Source organism: Molothrus ater, chromosome 23 (genome assembly GCF_012460135.2).
Source record: "Molothrus ater isolate BHLD 08-10-18 breed brown headed cowbird chromosome 23, BPBGC_Mater_1.1, whole genome shotgun sequence".
Classification (NCBI taxonomy): domain Eukaryota; kingdom Metazoa; phylum Chordata; class Aves; order Passeriformes; family Icteridae; genus Molothrus; species Molothrus ater.
The window spans coordinates 1,678,162-1,698,168 of NC_050500.2; the positions used below are offsets into that span (position 1 = coordinate 1,678,162).

Below are 20,007 nucleotides of genomic sequence, written 5' to 3' on the forward strand. Positions count from 1 at the left end.
CCCAGTGCAACATCCAGGTAATCCCAATGCCCAAACACGATCCTGTTCAACCCAGCTCCCCATGAAGGAATAAACCAGTCTTATAGGCTCTCCTCCAGGATATTAGGAAGAGATATACTGTACAGGACAGCTTATAAACTATGCTTGCTTCAGATTCACTCCAGAGAAACAACATATTCCAGTCCTACTCCATCCAGTCACCCAGACTCCAGGACATTAAATTAACCCCCTGCCAAATTTACTGCAGGCCATCTGACCATACCATTTAGCCCACAGTAAAGACAAGATCTATACCTAGCTACAGTGAAGAAAGGAGGCAACCCTGTGGAAAACCTAGTTATATCATTCAAGGAAATCAATGGAGAGCCCAGGTCTGGAGGCCAGTGACCTTGGATTAACAGAAAATGTAAAGGAAAAAATAAATGGTGTCAATTCAAGATACCATAGCTGTTATTCCAGAGAATTCAAAAACCAGCCCTGCAGCTTACTGACCAAGGAAAAGGGCTTAATTTTGAAATAGAGCAAATACTCACCCATTGCTGGTACAGGAACAGAGGCACAGAGCTGCTTTCCCAGGATGGACAGGTTCTTGGTGGCACCAGATGTAGTGTAACACTTTTTAGTGGCTTTTCTGGAAGAAGTTACTACTCACCATAGAGAGTTTTCCATGGATTGTCTCCAGAAGGTGCTCCCTTGGGGGTCTCCTGCCCAGGTAACTGTGAGGAGGTGGCGGGCGGGGGGTGAGGTACCTGCTGAGGGGTCTGGAGGCCACACACACACTAGTAAGATGAATTTTAAGGCCTCAGACTCCTCAGTTCTGCCTCACAGCATCCTTTTCTGCCTAGGCCTTTTCTCAACTGCCCCAGCTCATTCTTAAACCCTTCAGGTCAGCCTCAACCACCTGACACCAGCCTCAACTGCCATACATCAGCCTTAACGGCCCCGGCCTGGTCTCAACTGCCTCAGCCCAGAGCAGCGGCAGCCCCTGAGACGCTGGTGAGGGGCCTCCAATGGTCACAACATGGTGGCCATGGAGAGGGTGCCCAGTGCGCAGCTTACTGAGGAACCAGCACAGCTCCATGTGGGTGACGCAGCCAGATAGTGCTGCACAGATGATGAGGAAAGGTAGCCATGGCAGGAGACTGACGCCTGCTCCTCCTGAGGCACTGCCTGATGGACTAGGAAAAATGGCAAAAAATGGCAGGAAATGGCGGCTGCCTCAGGGGCCCCTAAACTGGCCTGGCTCCCACAGACATGGGCCCTGCTGACCCACCAGCCACAGCACTGTCTGCTAAAAACCTTCTCTCCAGTGTAAACTCCACAGAACACTCTCAGGAAGGGCTTTCAGAGGTACAAAAAAGTCCCTACCCTGTCACAGCTGACCTGTAACTTAGAGGGAACAGCTGAAAAGGGCACCTGCCCCACCTGGCGTGGCTGTGGGGAAAGTCCTAGAGAAAGTTAAGAGTCTGAGTGTGCTTCATTATTTTTTAATTAAAATAGCAATAATTAGGCCCTGGAAAGAGCAGGTTATAGGGACAGTGATGTTCAGTGGAAGTTGTGAAGAGTCAGGGTTTATTTTTGGAGTAGCCACTGACTGCTGGTGCAGTGCTGGACATGTTAATGTGCTTCTGCTGCCCTTAAAACCTCTTGCTTTGTTTTAATTTAACCATTTTTAGGCAAGAGCACATTTTTGGGTGTACAGGTCTGTGCACTGTCAGATTGTGCACTGTCAGGTCTGTGCACAGTAGGGCTGTGCTCTGTCATGTGGCCCTACAGGATACTGGCATGCAAATCATAGCAATGCTGGCTATGCTCATGATCTGTAACTTTCCTGGGGACTTTTTCTAATCTTTTTTTTTTTCTTTTCCTGCAGTGGGTGAGAGATTCAGGAGGCTGATCCCTCAACTGCAGACTAGTAGGTCCCATTTGATGTCCAGCTTTTTCAGCAGAGCTGGCTGCCACATTGTGGCCTGTTCCCCTGAACGTCACATCTGGCAGATGTAAAACACACATGTTTTGACTGAAGCTTTTTCTTTAAAATGCCAACATTAAAGGAAGGCTTGCTTTGTAAAACTGAAACTGTAAAACTCTTCTGAAACCCAGTCTGGGGGATTAAAAGAACCACATGAAAAGGGATAAATATGACCTGGACATTTACTTCCTGTGCAGAAGTTCGCTGAACATGTGCCTCCCAGCCTGTCAGAGCAAAACAAGACCTTCTGCTCTTATTCTCAGAAGAGAAAGGAAAAGAAAAAAAGAAGGAAAAGAGGAAGACATGACAACTCTTTTCTATTTCATGGCTTATGTCAGATACATTGACAGTTCTTTACAGTGGCATCTCATGCACCTTAAAACCAGAAAGATGCACAACTAGTAATAAGAAATTTAGTATTGACAAACTATTCTTATTTGTACTATATGGTAAAATTAAGCTTGATCCATTTTTAATTGGCAATCAGGGACAGAACTCCTTTGGGTTTCAGTGGGAGTAAGATCAGACCTAAAGATACAATGGACTCAGTCCAAGGATTCTCTGATGATGTACAGAAGAAAAACATGGATAGAGCTTCAGTTAGTCAGAGAACAGCTCACTTTCAAACAAACTAATGCAAGATGTTTATATCAGCATTGTCCATTTCAAGTATTAAAAGTAATTTTTGGGTTCCAAAACAACTTTGCTTAAATATTGAGACTTGAAAGGAAAAAAAAATCAGTTATAGATTCTCTGTATTTCTTTTCTAGGTTTTGAATCTTCAAAAAGATATCACATTTTTTCTGGTTTCCTTTACTGATAATGAATTGCTAGAAGCTTGATTATTTTTAAAACTGAAACTGACATTGTGATTTATTATAGTATGATTTCAGAAGACAAGATTTGGGAGGAAAAATCATATAAAAGCAGGCAATACATTAAAGTCATTATTGTTCTCAAAATAACTTTTTGATCTCAGGTCTCAGTACACAAATTGCAGAGGGCAAAATGCAATATAATGTAAAGTTTGGCACTGCCATTCTGTTTTGCCAAAAAAGTTCCTTTATCCCAGTGAAGTTCCCTAAAAGCCAGTTACACATTAATTTGAGATTATATTTCTCCCTCATGGACAATGGTGTTAAATTACTCTGAATGTGTTGCATTAGTTGCCCAAAAGTCATAATTTCCAGAAACACAGCTTTATATATAAAGAGAAGACACCACTTTCGATATAAAGACAGACTTCCAACAGAAAATGTTGGGCTCTGCACATGGAATGTTGTGGAGTATCTGTCTGCAGCACTGGGTTGTAACTGCTGCAATAGCTCACCCTATGGATGCACATACGGGATCCTAGTTGGATCTGAGATAGAAATTTTCTGTTGTTCAGGGTACCTTGAATCTGTAGTTTGTCAGTTCAGCCCCCCTGCTGTTTGACCTCTTTGCTTGTCTATTTTATTTGTTTGTTTTTTAATTTTAGAGTGACCATGTTTGGATTGGTGTTCTTGGATAACGCTCCCTGTCCCATATAGGAGATATAGACACCCAATAACCCCACAACATACTACATTTTTCCCAAATGCTCTCCCAAATGGATTTCATCTTTGAGATGAAAGATGAAATCTTTCTACTTGCAGTCTTAGTTTCTAATTCCATGCAAGCCCTTCCCATTGTCTGCTACTCTACAGGGCTAGGAAAGAAATCTTCCTTCTGTCTAACCCTGACAAAACTTAAAAAAAACCAACAACAAATGAACTTTTCTTTTAAAGCCAGAACCAAGCAAAACAAAAATGTGTTTCGAAGTCATTGTTCAATGGAGAAAAAACAGTTCCCCCATCCTTTCCAAATCCAAAGTGGACAGTTCCTCAGTCGTTTCCAAGACGGAAAGAGGCCATTTTATGATCCAGAAAGCATCCATTTTCTGTGTCAGTCCTGAGCTAGGGAGGCTTGTGCCTGAGTCAGTTCTAGGGGGGGAATGGCTGGCATTTCTCCAAGCTTGGGAGTGTTGCTATCACAGCAATTGTTTGGTGATGCCATCCCAATAAAGCTTCATTATGGTGTTCCTCTTTCTATAAACCTCAGTGCCCTCCAGTGTCCCCAGCAATCACTTATCTAATATTAGGATATTAAAAAATATGGAAAGATTTTAAAGAGACTTATTAAAATGCAATTAGCAGCATGTACGACTTAAGCAGTGAGATTATTTTAAAAAATGACTTGATTGTGTGGAATGCCATGCACCTTATAGAGATAATAAAGCTGCCAATCAAGTCCATTTTCAAATTAGGAAATTTTCATTCTTTTTTTACAGCCCCCTAAGTGAATATTAAAACTGATTATTAACCTCAGAGTGTAGCAGCAGCCCCTGAGCCTGTAAGCTCTGAAAGGGAGGTTTCATAAGCGAGGGTAGCCTGGGCTTCAGTTCCCATTTGGACTGAGATCTCTGTGTTTATTTAAAGGGACACCCTTTAAATAAGGAAATCTGGAAAGCCTGCATGGGTCCCTTGTTTAGAAAGGGGCAAAGCTCCAGTGCTTGCCATGGGAACCTGGGAGGCCAAAGCGCGCTGGCTGCAGTGGCCCGGCCGCAGCGTTGCAAGGCTGTGATAACCTGCAGGTAAGGCTGCCCCCGTATGTCCGATCACAGTATCTCCACGAATCCTGCACTCCCAGCACAGAACCCGCCTTTTGTTCGAGGAAAAATGTGTACATCAAGTGGATGTTTCTGTGGGAACACACTCCTCTGACATACTCGGGTTGCTGTGCATGGATTTTCAGTGGATGTTATTATTCTCGGTTTATGTTGTTACTTCCCTCGTTAAATGTAAAACCCTGTCGTTTACCCTGCCTTCTTTTTATCTAATTTCTGTCCTACTGAGAGACAATCAAGTGTGACATTTCCTGCTATTTCACTTTGCTGGCATTTTCATTTCATTTATTAAAAAAGGGATCTTTCTCTGAGAAATTAAGTCACAGTACCTTGACAGGTTACTCCTTTTGCAGCTCTTTACTCCACTGTCAAAGTAGATTTATCGATGCTTCCTGGATTCTCTTTCAAGCTGGAAATGATGAATTCTCTAGAAAGCAGCAAGTTATTCTTAAATTCAATGCTTTATTTTTGGAAAAATGCAAAGATTCAGAGGGAGTCAGAAAGGGGTAGTCAGAGATTCCAACTCCAAAGCAAGAGAATGCTTGTAAGCATAAAGTCCTTAACTTTAAATATATGCTTAAATTTACCTTTCCTGATCTCTTTGGGAACACACACAGGTCTGAAGGTATGAATGTGGACACTTCCCCAGCTGCTTGGTGCCAAGCTGCTCTGCAAGAATGAGAGTCCAGACGATACCTAAACAGAGAGAATGTCACTGAGTCTGGAAGCATCCAGGATAGAAGTTATTTTACCAGCACATGTCTCATGACTGCAACTCCCTCTAGAATCTAGCTGTGGCACCTGGCTCTACTTAGAATTTGCATGGAAGCTATCTTTACATCTTTTCAAAGTAAGTAATCTGCCTGGGTTGGATAATGGGGGTTAGATGGATGACAAATTGGGTTAAGAAAATGTCATCAAGAGCCAGGTTTTAAGTCTAGAATGAGTCACATGTGAAACAAGTTTAGTGGCCAGGGTTCACCCTTGATCTTGAATTTGTCCACATCACTGAGTAACCACAAGTCATCCAGTGTAATTCAGCAGCATAACTGACAATCCAGCATTGGCAATATTTCTGGGTGGAGAGGGGAAAAAGATGTTACTGCCTTGTTAGTCATGGCACAGTTAATGAGAAGCGCTGAAGAAACAGTATGCCACAAAGATGACATTAGACCTCCAAGTCTCTGCTGAAAAGCAGCATCCCCAGCAACACCCCATGTCCTGTGCTGCTCCTGAAGCTTTCAGTGCACCTCTTTTCTGCTCCCCAGAATGGAGCAAGTGTTTTCATGGCTCACCCTTTAGGCTAGTCTGGGTGGAGAATGTTTGTAGTGGTTTCGTATGCTCATTGCAATGAACTGAGCATCAGTGATATTTTGGGAGTCAGAAGGCTGGAAGGGAAAGAAATGCAGGCAGTCAGTATTGAGGTACACCAGAGAAGACATGTGGGACTCAGGGACCTATACTGCAGGTGGGATAATAGAACTGCATAAAAGAGTTCTGAAAATAACTGTGGGTTGTTGTTTTTGTTGCGTTATCTTTCCCATTTCCATAAGCAACTACTCATTGGTAAGCAAATTTTGTGATTGGAACCACACTGAAAATGACAAAGAGAATTAAGGATATGTAATGGACATCTAATCTTTGGGTCTGTGAGCTACTAAATACATGATAATGCCAAAACAGTAAATAACTGAGTTGTTAACATATTCTAAAACTAGATCAAGCAAAACAAGCATTCACTAATACTGAGACAATTCCTGGCAGAGAAGAGAGATTGCTGAAAAGATTTGAACAAGTGTTATGAAAGAGTGACTGCCAGGCTGGTAAGCAAATTTCAAAAAGCATGAAGACTTTGTCCCACAAGCTGCCTTGCTTTCCTTGATTAGGATTAGCTTCAGGAAGAGCCTTACTGTGGGTGCTGGCAGAACCAGACGTGAAAAGAACAAACTCTACCTAATGCCAAATATTCCAGCTGCAGCTTCGACAGCAGGAACTGCTCTGCAAGTCTGTGTTTCAGAACTCAACACAGAGTTAAACAAATGGCAAAGCAGTGGGAAGTCTGACATACAGCAATTCAAATATATTAGATGAACCAACTGAAAAAATAACCTTGCCTGATTTGTAGCAGCTTACTGATCAAGGTAAGTTTTGATCCAAATATTTCTGAGCATGGAAGAAATGAATAATTAAGTGATACAGTCACAGCTCCTGTGTTTCTTCTCTACTCCTAAAAATAGGCATGGAAAATCTGAAATAGAAATCTGTATTTTTCTTTATTGTTGGAAAAGGGGAGGCAGAAGCATATTGAAAGCATCCCTTCACTAGGAAAGCATACTTTCAAATCCTGGGATCTGCCACCCTCTCTGAGCTTTCCCCACCCAGTTGTGTTGCAGGATGTGTGCCTGCTGCAGGCTCTCCAGTCCCTCCAGGTGTCAGCCTTGCACTTTGCATAAGGTTTTATTCCATCAGCCACATCTGAAATGAAGCGCTGGGTTCAGTGGAGATTCCTGACAAGACAGCATCAGAGATCCTAAAATATTGAAAGCATTCCCTAATTTCATTTCAGACAAAAATGCTGAATTATCAGACTCCTGCCAGGTCTCCCTCAGAATGGTCAAAATGATGCCATGGTGTATAGGAGGGGATCTAAATGGGTCCATTAGCTTTCAGCAGGATCTGCCAAGGAAACTGTGAACATTTGCCAGCCCAGAAACAGTCCAGGAGTCAGGACTGTCACTTGAATTTTCTTTTTTTAGGATGTAATTGACATGACTATCCTTTCCTTGGCCTTAATCCCTAACTACTTCCCAAGATACTAAAAGCTTTTGCTGTCCTCTGCACTCTTGCACATAAATCAGGACTACACTGAGATTTTCTCACTGGATCTCATTGTGGTAATGCCTCTGGAAACTCAAATGCAGGAAAGCATATGCAGGCCCACCATAACATCTGACCCTGGTCTGACTTCAGGGTTAAGATTGCTGGCAGTGCTGGTTTTTACTTAAGGATGAACACTGTACAACAGACAGCAAAGAGGGATAAATAGGCCTTGTCAGACTCCTGTACCTAGAGGACTGCACAGACAGCCTGGGTGTCAGCAGTAGGATTCCCCTTAGGATGTTGCTAATTTACCATATGGCTCAGAATTGCTACCATTCTTAAGACAGGTCAAATTTTGGAGGTATACTTAAAACTACATGCATGAGCAGTAATGCATGAAATTGTGAAAACAGAAATCCATCCTTTGACAGAGCAGGAAGGGGGCTGTGTCAAGGCTAAGTGGTGTGGGAAGTTTGCAAAAAGACAAAAAATGTTTCTTTCAGATTTAAGTGTCTTTCAGTTTCAGGAGCAGAAATTAGAGGCGTGGCAGAGTCTTGATGTCACAGGTTTTGAGATGACATCCACAGATGAGAAACTGGGCAGACTTCAGGCTTTAATTCTTGTAGTTGTTGCCACAGAAGAGCTGTTTGGTGGCAGCAATTTTCAGTCACTACCAAGCTGGGAAAGCTTCAAATACAGGCTTTGATGGATCCAAAAGCCTGTATACATTAACTGTCATAGGACAACTTGCAAACATGATAATGAATGCAGTTTTCACAAGGTCTTTCAAAAAGTCTGAGCGTTTCAAAATTTTTACGGTTGTTAGGAGCAAGTTTGTCATGACAGTACAATTCTGGGTGTCAGGTGTCACTAAGGTTTTTCACTGTGGGCTTACAGAATCACTATGGGGAGCCTGGCTTATCCCAATACTTTCAGTTTTCCAAGCACTTACCTACAAAATTACTGGCAAGGACTGGATTAATTAATTGCATGATAAATTTAAGGGCAAAAAGAAGACATGAAAAAATTCAGAAAGATAGAAGTCGATCACCTCTGGCAGTTTGAACTACACAAAAAGTCCATTTGGTCACGTTTGGTTGATGGGTAGCTCTCAACACCCTCATCAAGGATGACTTTCACTTCTACAAGCATTAGTTCTCCCCCTTCTGTGGATGTCAACTATTTCTCATGTAAAGGTCTTGCTCCTCTTTCAAAATTACCTGTATTAAGGCAAATTATGTGTTCCCTTCCTTTCCTTGTTCAAAGTCATTTACATGAAGAATCGCAGAACTGAGATTATAGATACTGGGGCAGGGAATACAGAAATACAGCTAAGGCTGGAAATTTGGGTGGGCCTCAATTTATGGTGGACAGCCAAAGAACAAAGGTCTGATGTCATCATAAATCATTTATATTGCAAATGATTTAAGATAATGAAAACCCATACGCATTAAATTTTGACCTGTACATCCATTTGAGATATTTTAAGTAGACAAAAGATAGATTTTACATAAATCTTCAATAAATGTATTTCAAAAAAATATCACCAGGCAGTAAAGCCTAACTATTTTAAAAACAGTCTTTGTCTTATCCTTCAGCTCTTGCTTCAATGTGCATCATTCAAAACCAGCAAAAAAACTACTCAGACTGTCTGCCCTGTCCTTGAGAGAAAAGCAGAAAAAGATAAAAAACATTGAAGGAAAACTAGACAAAGCTTGTGAACAGATCCCGCCCAACACTATTCCAGGTGTTACAGAGTACTTGCTACACCTTACCCAAGCCACCTGTGACTTTTGAAGGAGTCTATTTCCAACCCCCTCTCTAAATTCCAATGGTTGCATTCAGTATTTAGAACCAGTCACACACCAGTGAATGCAATTTTATGGACCAGTTCCCAGTCTGTGGGTTTTATCCTTTGGTTTATGCCAACTTATGCTGATGGAAGCTCATGCTTTTCCATGCTAGGAGTTACTATAGAATCTAGCCAAAAAGAGACTCTGAATCCCAGCTCCACTACACTGTACAAGGAATCAAATTCCGTTGGAAGATGCCTGGCATATCAGCATTGGGAACTGAGCTCCAGGAACTGACTGGATACCTCTGTGAATCACAGGGAGAAATTCTTCCCAGGCTCTGCTACTGGATGCTCTGGAAAGGCAAGGGAGATGACTTGAAGATGGTTTGATCTAACTCTGCCAAACAAAACAGAGCAAAGTGATTTTTGCATTCCCTGTGCAAGATGCAAATGTTTGATAGTTCCCACAGGTACCACTCAAACAAGAGGGTGGAGATGGCAGATAATCCCCACTGTTCTAAACTCTTCACAGCTCACAAAGGTAGGAGCCAGCAGGCCAATGCCAGCAGTGGCTTTGGAGCTCAGAGGGGCCTTTTTGTCACCATTTGGGTTTCCAGTAACTGCAGAAGGTTCTTAGCTCCTACCAGAGCTCTCAGCCAGGCCAGTCCTTCTGTTTGCTGGGGTTGGGTTTGCTGAGTAGCAGCCAGGACACCACCACACCTGGCTGTTCCAGTGACATGGACTCCAACAAGCCTCACCCAATAGCTACTAGGGCTGAAAGGACCCAGACTGAGCCACTGAGCCCTTGTGGAACTTTAAAAGAGCCAAAGCTATTTAAAAAAATCTGATTTTTCAAATCTGTGTTTGCTGAGATGTTAAAAAACACATCACCTGTTCTAATCAGTCTGGAAGAGTTAAGTAAATAAGGATATGAACCAAAAGGAATGCAGAAACTCTTCCTCTTTACAAAATAGGACTAAACTATCTCAGGTGGATTAGAAATGAGATAACTGGAATCATCATTTCATAGGATCGTGGTAAAATTGCCTTAAATATTTCAGGCACTATAATGAAGCCTTAAGTGTTGTTTTAGCTGAGAGAATTAGGAAGAGTGTGAGTACCATGGACTAAGCAATCTTTCCAGGTACTTTATGTGGGTGAAAGCTACTTAGTTTGTTTCAGGGGAACTTTTCTTTAGTAGTTTTAGACTGCTGGGCATGAGTAAACATTTATGTCGATAACTTGGTTGTGAATGGAAAGCTCTCATTATGGTAGATGTTTATGGAGAAACTGTTCATCCTCCTTATCAATCTGACTAGACCAATACACAATTATTCATTAAATTCTCCTGTCTTTTACTGCTCTGTAATTAGGAATAGGCCCAGGCACTTTGTGTTTTTCACTACCCACAGTTGCATGGTGGTTTTGTATCAGGAGCTTATATTTAGGTGCCCATTGATGTTGTTTTTCATCCCAAGTGCTTTTGGGAGGGCGAACAGTTGATCATTATACTGAGTTTGCTTGTACCCATGAGCACACTTAACCTAGAGCAGCAAATAGTTATTGTATTGCATTTTGTTTTGTGCCTCTGGGCACACTTAAGTCAATATACATGATGGCTAGTACCACATATTGTATTTGTCTGCACCCATGGGCCCTTGGAATTGCCAGTGTGAGGGAATTGGTGAATTAACTAGTGGTATGCTGGTGTACTTACTTCAAGAGCAATGCTACTGTTAATTGCTTAACTTAAACCTAAGCATAATGCAAAATAACAGAAGTGCTGCAAGAATCCCGACTCACACAGAAAAGGAATTGTGACATTTGCTTGATTCCAAGCTTGTTTGTTGCCAAAACTGAGGATGTTTTCGGGGCAGAAGTCTCTGATGGCTAATTGTCCTTCTTTCCCTCCCTGTTTTACAGTCGGCACAGAGCTCCCCGTTCTCGTCAAGCTTCTACTTGCACAAGATCTAGTCCAAGGCTGGTGCTTACTCTGCTCATTAGTGAAATTACCACCAGATGTTGTGTGAGATGGAGGCTGCTCTGCTTCAGCACCACAACAACCTCTTCAAGAGTGCTACTGCTAAACTCTGAGTGGAAATGGTGCAGCACATAATGCTGACACACTACAATTACCATTCCATCCTCACAGCACGTTCAAACGACACTGGCTGTCTCCATGCTGACTTGGCAACACCAGAACTGGCTTTGGGATGCATTTTGTGGATCACTAGAAAATTTCTTCGAGTGATCCACAATATACATTTCTTCTTCTTCTTTTGTTAGCCTTTGTCTAGTCAGGTCCTCTCAGAACTGCTGAAAAATGGTAATTAAATGGTAAGACTGAGTCTCAAGTCACACTCAAGGCATGGATGAGCTGAGCTTCAGTGGTGCTGGGAGCCAATTTTTGCACTTGAAGAAATATAAAGTGGGAGTCTTAAATACTCTCAGCAGAAGCCATTAATGCAAGGTACTGAATTAACCTTTTCTAGCAGTAGAGTCGTCTGTCCTTACTAATAGCTCTTTATTTTTATGAGATTCTTTGGGTGGTTTTTTTGGGGTTTCTTTTTTGGTTTCTTTTCTTTTATTTTCTTTCTGTTTATTTTATCTTGAGGAATTAATGAAGACATTGATTCTGAGCAATGAATCAATTGTTGGGGACAGTATCAGACCAGACAAGTATGAGATACAGAATGAGCAACGATGAAACTCTGCATTAGTCAGCCTGCTTAATCTAGCTCTTCCCAAGGTCCTCAGGGAATAACTGCATAAGATCTGCAGAGGCATGTTGGATCAATTCTTCTTACCCAGTGCAGAACGATGCTGTTCGAGAGCAATACTCAGCCAGTATTGCTCCCATGCCTCTATTGGTGACAGGCTTTGTGTCCTTTTCCAACTTACACATAACATTCAATGCCAGCACTTCCAGGGTGATGCTGATAACAGATGATTGCATCTCTAATGTTTCCATCCTCTTCTGTCCAGTTCTGTGAAAAGGGGATCTTCAAGTGCATGTGGAGTCTCTTCCTGCGCAACTGGAAGAGCCCTGGGTACACTTGAGATGATTCACAGGAAAGTTCTCCCCAGGGGCGGAGACCCCTCATCTTCCCTAGAAACACTGCTCCACTACTTAGGCCTTGTTAGAGGCCTTGTGGGAAATGTGATTGGCTTGTTTTTACCCTTAAGTTATTGGAAGGGTTTTTGGTTGTTTTCTGTTTGCTTGAGGTTTTTTTTTCTTTTTTTTTTTTTTTGCTTGTTTTATTTGGTTGGTTTTTGTAGTTGTTGTTTTTTTCTAGAAATCACACAATCTTCTGAGTGGGAAGGGACCCACAGTATCAAACAGTCCAACTCCTGCACAGCACACCCCAGCAATCCCACCCTGTCCCTGAGAGCCTTGTCTAAACACTCCTCGAGCTCTGGCAGCCTTGGGACCGTGACCACTGCCCTGGGAGCCTGTTTAGTGCCCGACCATCCTCTGGGGGAAGCAGCTTTTTTCTGATATATTTGCCTAAACCTCCCGTGACACACCTCCAGCCGTTCCCTCAGGTCCTGTCACTGGTCGCAGAGAGCAGAGATCGGAGCTACTCCTCCGCTGCCCCTCACGAGAAGTTGTAGGCTGTGATGAGGTTTCCCCTCATTCTTCTTCATGCTGAACACGCCAGGTGAACAAGTTTGGGTTTTGGTGTTTGGTTTGTTTTTTTTGGTTTTTTTTTTTTTTTTTTTTTTTTTGTTTTGTTTTAATGAGGTGGCCTCGTTCTTTCTGGTAGCGGAAACGGGAGAGAGGCGCCACAGAGCTTTGACAAGGATGTCTTTGCTAGCGGCTTCTCCGGGCGAGCTACTCGGAAGCGGCCAGGGAGCCACCGCCTCCTGTGGAGCTCTGCCGTTACGGCCCGCCCGGACAGGTCCCAGACGGCGCCGGCTCCCAGCAGCTCCCGCGCTCGCGCAGGCGCGGGCAGGGCCGCACCACCGGCCCCACGCTTAGGGGGAGCGCGGCTCTGAGAGCTGCCGTCGTCGCCGCCGGTTCCGAGAACGCCGGCCGATCTCCGGCTGTGAGCGACCGGCGCCCGCTGGGGCACGGCCGGGGCTCCACGCTCTCCCGCGTTCCGAGCGCCCCGCCGGAGTTCGCTCCCCCCCTCGGCCACCTGGAATGGTTCGGCCCGCGGCCCGGCCCGGTCTCTGAGAGACCGCGGCCGCCATTTTGTGCGGCGGCGGGTAGAGTGCGGTGGAGGAGGTGCTGAGGAGTTCCTGGGACGTTGCTCCCTTCCCTGGCCGGTGAGCGGGGCCGGGTGGTGCTGGGGCGGGTGGAGCCGCATCCGGAGGTCACAGGCTCGGGCGGGGCCGGCAGGCGGCGAGGCCGGCGGGGGCTGTGCTCCCGGCTCCGCGGACGTAGCCCATGGCGCCCCTGGGAATTTCCGCCGTGCTCGGGGACTAAGTCGCTGTTGGTACCTCCGTAGCTCCAGCACAGGCCGAGGTTTACAGCAGGCCCGGAGGCTTTAGGGTTAATGAATAGCGCGTTTCGGTGCCCCTGTTGTGTAATAAAGAGAGATTCGTGCCTCAGGCCGAAGAAGATGAAAGCCAAGTCGGGGGGATAGGGTGATCGCTTACGCCTTCTCTTTCCCTTTTGTACTTCAGTAACTTCCAGCGAAGATGTCGGAGTATATCCGGGTGACGGAGGACGAGAACGATGAGCCCATCGAAATCCCGTCGGAGGACGACGGCACGGTGCTGTTGTCCACGGTGACAGCGCAGTTCCCCGGGGCGTGCGGGCTGCGCTACAGAAACCCGGTGTCGCAGTGCATGCGAGGAGTCCGGCTGGTCGAGGGCATCCTGCACGCCCCCGAGGCCGGCTGGGGAAACCTCGTCTACGTCGTGAATTATCCCAAAGGTTTGTCCTCGTGGCTTCGGTTCTCCGTTCTGGGCTGCTTTCTTTAAGGTCCCAGTCACTGCTGAAGTAACATGGCAACATGTCACTCTTTAACTTTCCAGTTCGCAGAGATCAGTGATTTATTCAGGTATCTGTTCTGCCGAGTAGGTCTGACCCCACTGAGTTATTTTTTTTACACTCTACCTAAACAAGTACTTTAAAGACAAAGTCTTGCATTATCCTTGAAGGTTAAGCTTGTATAGGCCTTCAAAGGGTACTATTTGAAGTGTACCGTAATCTCTGTACTCACAGACACTTTTCCTCAAGGCATGGTTTAGTCAAAGGTACCATTTAGAAGTGTTCAGGAAAGGAGAAACCTGACCACCCTGCTCCACCCCCCCAAAAAAGAGGGGAAAGAAATAAATTGCTAGTGAAGTAGTCTTGTTAAAAGTTCATGCTTTCTCCACCTTACAGTAGGGAAAACATTAAACTTTTCCCAGTCTTATAGGACTGTGAATGTTGCTGGATAATTCTTAAGTAAACTAATGCAGAACTAACTGGGTCAGTTTGCATTTTGGAGAAGGATTCAATTGTGGACTAGCTTTGGTTCAGGACAGTCAGATATGTGTTTCATTTAGGTCTCAACAGCTGCTGTACTCTTCCTCATCATGGTTTCTAATTTAACCCCATGCAGTTCATAGTCACTGGGTCAATTTCCAGCTCTGAGGATGTCTAATGTACTTTTTTATATTCAGATAATAAGAGAAAAATGGATGAAACCGATGCATCATCAGCTGTGAAAGTGAAACGAGCAGTGCAGAAGACTTCAGATTTAATAGTCTTGGGTCTTCCCTGGAAAACCACTGAACAAGACTTAAAGGAATATTTCAGTACCTTTGGAGAAGTTCTGATGGTGCAGGTAAAATCCATTTGCAGCTCAAGTAAGGAGGGACATTGGGTAGATATCAGGCTTCTGAGAAAGCAGTAGAAACAAAGGAACTTTATAAATTCGGACAAGATCAGAACCCGTGTCTCTTCCTAAGGATGTCTTTTTTTTTTCCATGAGCCTGTTAATTTTGGGAGAAGATGTTAAGGAATTAGAGGTTGCTGTGATAAGAATGGTTGGAAGACCGGTGAACTCTCAAACAGATTTTTACCAAATTCATTCGGTAACAACATGCTTCATACTAGTGGTTACTTCTGGTTTTTGTTTTTGTTTTTTTTTTCCACCTAGGTTAAGAAGGATATTAAAACAGGCCACTCTAAAGGTTTTGGGTTTGTTCGGTTCACGGATTACGAAACCCAAGTGAAAGTAATGTCTCAGCGTCACATGATCGATGGAAGATGGTGTGACTGTAAACTTCCCAACTCTAAGGTACTTTGGGATTTACCACTGCTTTTATTTGTACCAAACACTCCAAGTGCACCTCTTCATCAGCTGTGTCAGGGGAGAGCAGCTGCACAGATTAATTGTCCGCTCTCGGATGTGGCTTTACTGTGAATGAACAGAACAAGCGAGAGCAAGGAAGGAAAACAGGGAGCAGGTGGGTGAGCTGGAAGTAATTTGAAATGTTGAGAAAATCACTGATTATGTGAGGGAATGAAATACAGATAGAAATCTGTGTTTGATGTCCAGCAATACCTGCCTGACTTGCCTGTTGCATGAATAAATGCAGAATAAAGCAGATGGAATCACTAATTTGGGGAAGAGCAGAACAAGTCTTTGAGTTCCAAACTGAACCTATAGCTTCTATTCTTGTCTCTGTATGCAATTATTACAAAAAAGTGTTCTGCAGTGGCCTTGTCACCATCCCTATGTGTTGCTCCCATGCTCATTTTCCTGTGGTTCTTCCCCCCCACCTTTACCAAGGTGCAGCCATGTTCTTGGAATAGAATTTTTAAAATTTATTTATTTTAAGTCTTAAATTTACAATCTCAAACTTTCTTCCATCAGCAGCCCTCAGAACAGGCTAGATTAAGAGTGTCATTTACCATCCTGTAACTCAGTTCTCAAGGACTATAGGTGTGATGGTTTTTACCTTCAATTCTCTGCAGCAAAGCCCCGACGAGCCTTTGCGCAGCAGGAAGGTGTTTGTTGGACGCTGCACCGAGGACATGACGGCAGATGAGCTCCGACAGTTCTTTGCCCAGTATGGGGAGGTGGTAGATGTCTTCATTCCTAAACCCTTCCGAGCTTTTGCTTTTGTTACGTTTGCAGATGATCAGGTAAGTCTTAAAATATTTTCACTTCATAGGCTACATTTTAGTAGCATGATAAATTATCATTTCTGGAACTACAAATGAAATGCTTATTTGTCCACTGTCTGATTTATTGAATGGACTGAGAGTACGCTTTCTGTGCAGACAGGACTTTGTACTACAGTTAGTGTAGTGATGAATGCAAAGCTAAATCACTTCAAATTGAATTAAGTACATGCATATGCTTTCTTTGCAGGATAAATATCTGGTCAGAATTGTAGGGGATGTTTTGTGTTTTGTCTTGTACTGCTAACATTTTTGAAAAAAAGGACATCTAGCATACATTTAATCAATCCCTTATTTCTTATAGGTTGCCCAGTCTCTTTGTGGAGAGGACTTGATCATTAAAGGAATCAGCGTACATATATCCAATGCTGAACCTAAACACAATAGCAGTAGACAGTTAGAGAGAGGTGGAAGATTTGGTGGTAACCCGGGAGGCTTTGGGAATCAGGGGGGATTTGGTAACAGTAGAGGAGGTGGGGGAGGACTGGGCAACAACCAGGGCAGCAACATGGGCGGGGGTATGAACTTCGGGGCCTTTAGCATCAACCCTGCCATGATGGCAGCAGCGCAGGCTGCCCTGCAGAGCAGCTGGGGGATGATGGGCATGCTGGCCAGCCAGCAGAACCAGTCAGGGCCCTCGGGAAACAACCAGCCTCAGGGCAACATGCAGCGGGAGCAGAACCAGGGTTTTAGTTCAGGCAACAACTCGTACGGAGGGTCCAACTCGGGGGCAGCCATAGGCTGGGGCTCAGCCTCAAACCCAGGCTCCAGCAGTGGGTTTAACGGGGGCTTTGGTTCAAGCATGGATTCCAAGTCGTCAGGCTGGGGAATGTAGACGCAGTGGGCTCTGATACTGACTCTATGGTGGGAAATCAAATTTTTCTAACTCATGGTAAGTATACTGTAAATTACGTATATGCTAAAGTTTTCCAAATGAATTTGTTCAGTGTGCAGTATATTCAGCAGTATTTTTGACATTTTTCTTTTCTAAAAAAAAAGAAAAAAAAAGAAAAAGAAAAGAAAGGTAAAAGGAATTTTCTAAGTTTTGTTACATATCTAGTTGGAATTCTGAATGTTTGGAAGTGGACTGCTGTTTGCCCGATAGGTGAACTAACACTACAGTCTATAGGAAAGGTTTCTCCTGTAATACTTTACCCCTTGTTTCCTGGCTACCTGAATTCTTTGCATGTTCAAAATGGAACCATTGGTCAGAAACAGCATTCTCTCCCTCTTGTTTTTAATTTGATCCCACCATAAGACTCTCCAAGCGCCCCGTTGGACAACACAGTGTCATTTTTGTTTGTGTTCGTTTGTTTTTTTTTAACGCTGTCTCCCCTCCATACTAAAGTACGATATGAAGGCTTCATTTAATCTCCGCAGTTCATCTCATTTCAAATGTGTATGGAAGAAGCACTTCATTGAAAGCAGTGCTGTAAATATTCTGCCTTAGGAATACTTCTGTCTACATGCTTTCTCATCCAAGAATACTTCATCACACCGCACATGCTGCGTCTTAGACGGTGGGTGTTCCATTTTTATCCGCTACTCTTTATTTCATGGAGTCGTATCAACGCTGTGAACGCAAGGCTGTGAGATGGAACCAGAAGGCTGTTTGAACTTTTGAAACCATGTGTGGGATTGGTGGTGGTGCCGAGGCATGAGAGGGCTGGTATGTGCGAGATAAAGGAGCGAGCGCATGCAGAGACCTGGTGGTGCATTAATGGGATTTTATTTGACTTGGCGAGATGTCTCTCAATCCTGTGGCTTTGGTGAGAGAGTGTGCGGAGAGCAATGATAGCAGATAACGTACGAGTGTTTATTGCATTCAAAGGACATCCACATGTGGAAGACTTTAAGTGGGTTCTCTACCTAGTTAATCAATTAGTTGAATGTGTTACGTGAAATGGAATATTTGTATTTCTTTTCCCTTATGTCAACTGCTGTGAATGCTGTATGGTGTGTGTTCTTTTTCTGTTAATGATCTGTAAGTGTGGTAATGTGACCTGAAGATGATGGGGGTTTGTGATGAGAACATTGAGCTTGTGGTGTGCTTTGCAGTAGTTCTTTTAGCAGAGATCACTAGAGCTCAGTGTGCCTCTCCAGGGTGGAAGTTCCACTGTCTGTAAGATATCCAAAAGAATGCTGTTTGCTGCAGTTTCGTGTCTGGATGCTTTTTATAAGATTTGTCACTGTAGGAAATTCTTAAATAAAACTGATTTAAGTAATATGTGTCTTTGTTTTGCAGCCCTGAATGCAAAGAATTCATAGCAGTTAATTAATTTTACCCTTTTGCGATGAACTTCTGTAAAGCCTTTTGCAGTCACTCGGTTTGTTTCAGATAAGCAGGTTCTAAAGGAGCCACCGCTCAGCACGTATCGATACCTGACACTCTCCTCTAAGCCACTGTAGCCTTGCACTGTGCAGTGACATAGATCTAAAATCCAGGTCCCACACCTTGGGGTGCCCGCACCTAGACTGGTAAGCAGCTCCCTCCAGATTTCATCTGTGCCAAGGAACGTTACTTGTTCTTTTAGCAGTGGAAGGTCCTTCTCAGAAGTGGGGTGGGGGAAACAGAGTTGCTGTCATGATGGATTTCTGTCCACATCTTCTTTGGGGATGGATGCTTTTAACTTGTTTTTAGATCAGCCCACTCATGGGAAACAGGCTTCTGCCACACTTCCAGCCCAGAAGAGTGCTGTTAACTCCTGTTAAAACTAGTCACAGGAAAGAGTTTCCAGATGAGTAAAGCACTGTAAATATACACAGACTGCTAAAGTATAAACTGAGTTATGACAGGTGCAGAGGTGCCACGTAGGAGGCAGCTTCTTAACAAAGTGCAAGGCATTAGAGCAGAAACTAGTGGAAGGTTATTTCCACTTGTGGTATGAGCTTGAGGAATTGTGTTGTGTACTTGGGGTTGCAACCCACTGAAGCTTGGATCTGTATTTTTCTATACACCATAATACTGTGCTGTAGCTGTGAATAGTCTGAATATGGATAATTACACAGTTTTTAACCTATGTGATTTTCAAGTGAATCTTCATTACTCTATCCCACTGAGGCTTGTGAATAGCAGAGCATCTAAACAGCAAACAAAACTGCATGACTGAGTTTTCCACCTGCAGAATTAAAAAATCAGTTGTGCCTTAATGTGCTTAGTTTAAAGAGGGTTTCTAAACACCCAGGCTGAGAAAGAAATCCCACACATTTGTTCATATTCCACTGAAAAAGTTGCTTACATTTTTTTTCTGCACCTTAATCAGAATAATCTCCAAACTGTCCCATCTGTGAATTTTGCATTTTAGCACTTGCACTATTACCAGCTACTTCTGCTGAGTAACACTTTAAAATGGTATTCTTGGACCTCCAAAGACTAACTGTGACCCCCTGCAAGGAACCTCATGGTAAGTTTTTTGTAATTAGCATGGTTTTAATTCTGTTTAAATTGCTCAGGTTTAGGTTTAAGAGGCTGGTTGGCAGCGCTGAGTAGTCTTTGCTAATAATTTTAGCCTTCCTTCACCTTCAAACAAAATCTCCTTTTCAAGTTACAGTAGCATTTCAAGAATTTCAAGTTACAGTAGCATTTTAACTGCTTTGCATACTTTAATGTTTATAAGTGAGTAAATAAACTGTCACTGAAAATA

At 43.5% G+C, this 20,007-nt stretch overlaps 1 protein-coding gene across 1 annotated transcript; it reads left to right on the forward strand.

The window, feature by feature from the left end:
* Positions 1–13,380: 13,380 nt before the first annotated feature.
* On the forward strand, positions 13,381–20,007 carry TARDBP (TAR DNA binding protein). Its single transcript, XM_036396214.1, has 6 exons — positions 13,381–13,506; positions 13,867–14,119; positions 14,854–15,017; positions 15,333–15,473; positions 16,154–16,324; positions 16,668–20,007. The coding sequence occupies exons 2-6, from the start codon at positions 13,882–13,884 to the stop codon at positions 17,196–17,198; spliced, it is 1,245 nt and encodes a 414-aa protein (XP_036252107.1). The 5' UTR covers positions 13,381–13,506; positions 13,867–13,881; the 3' UTR covers positions 17,199–20,007.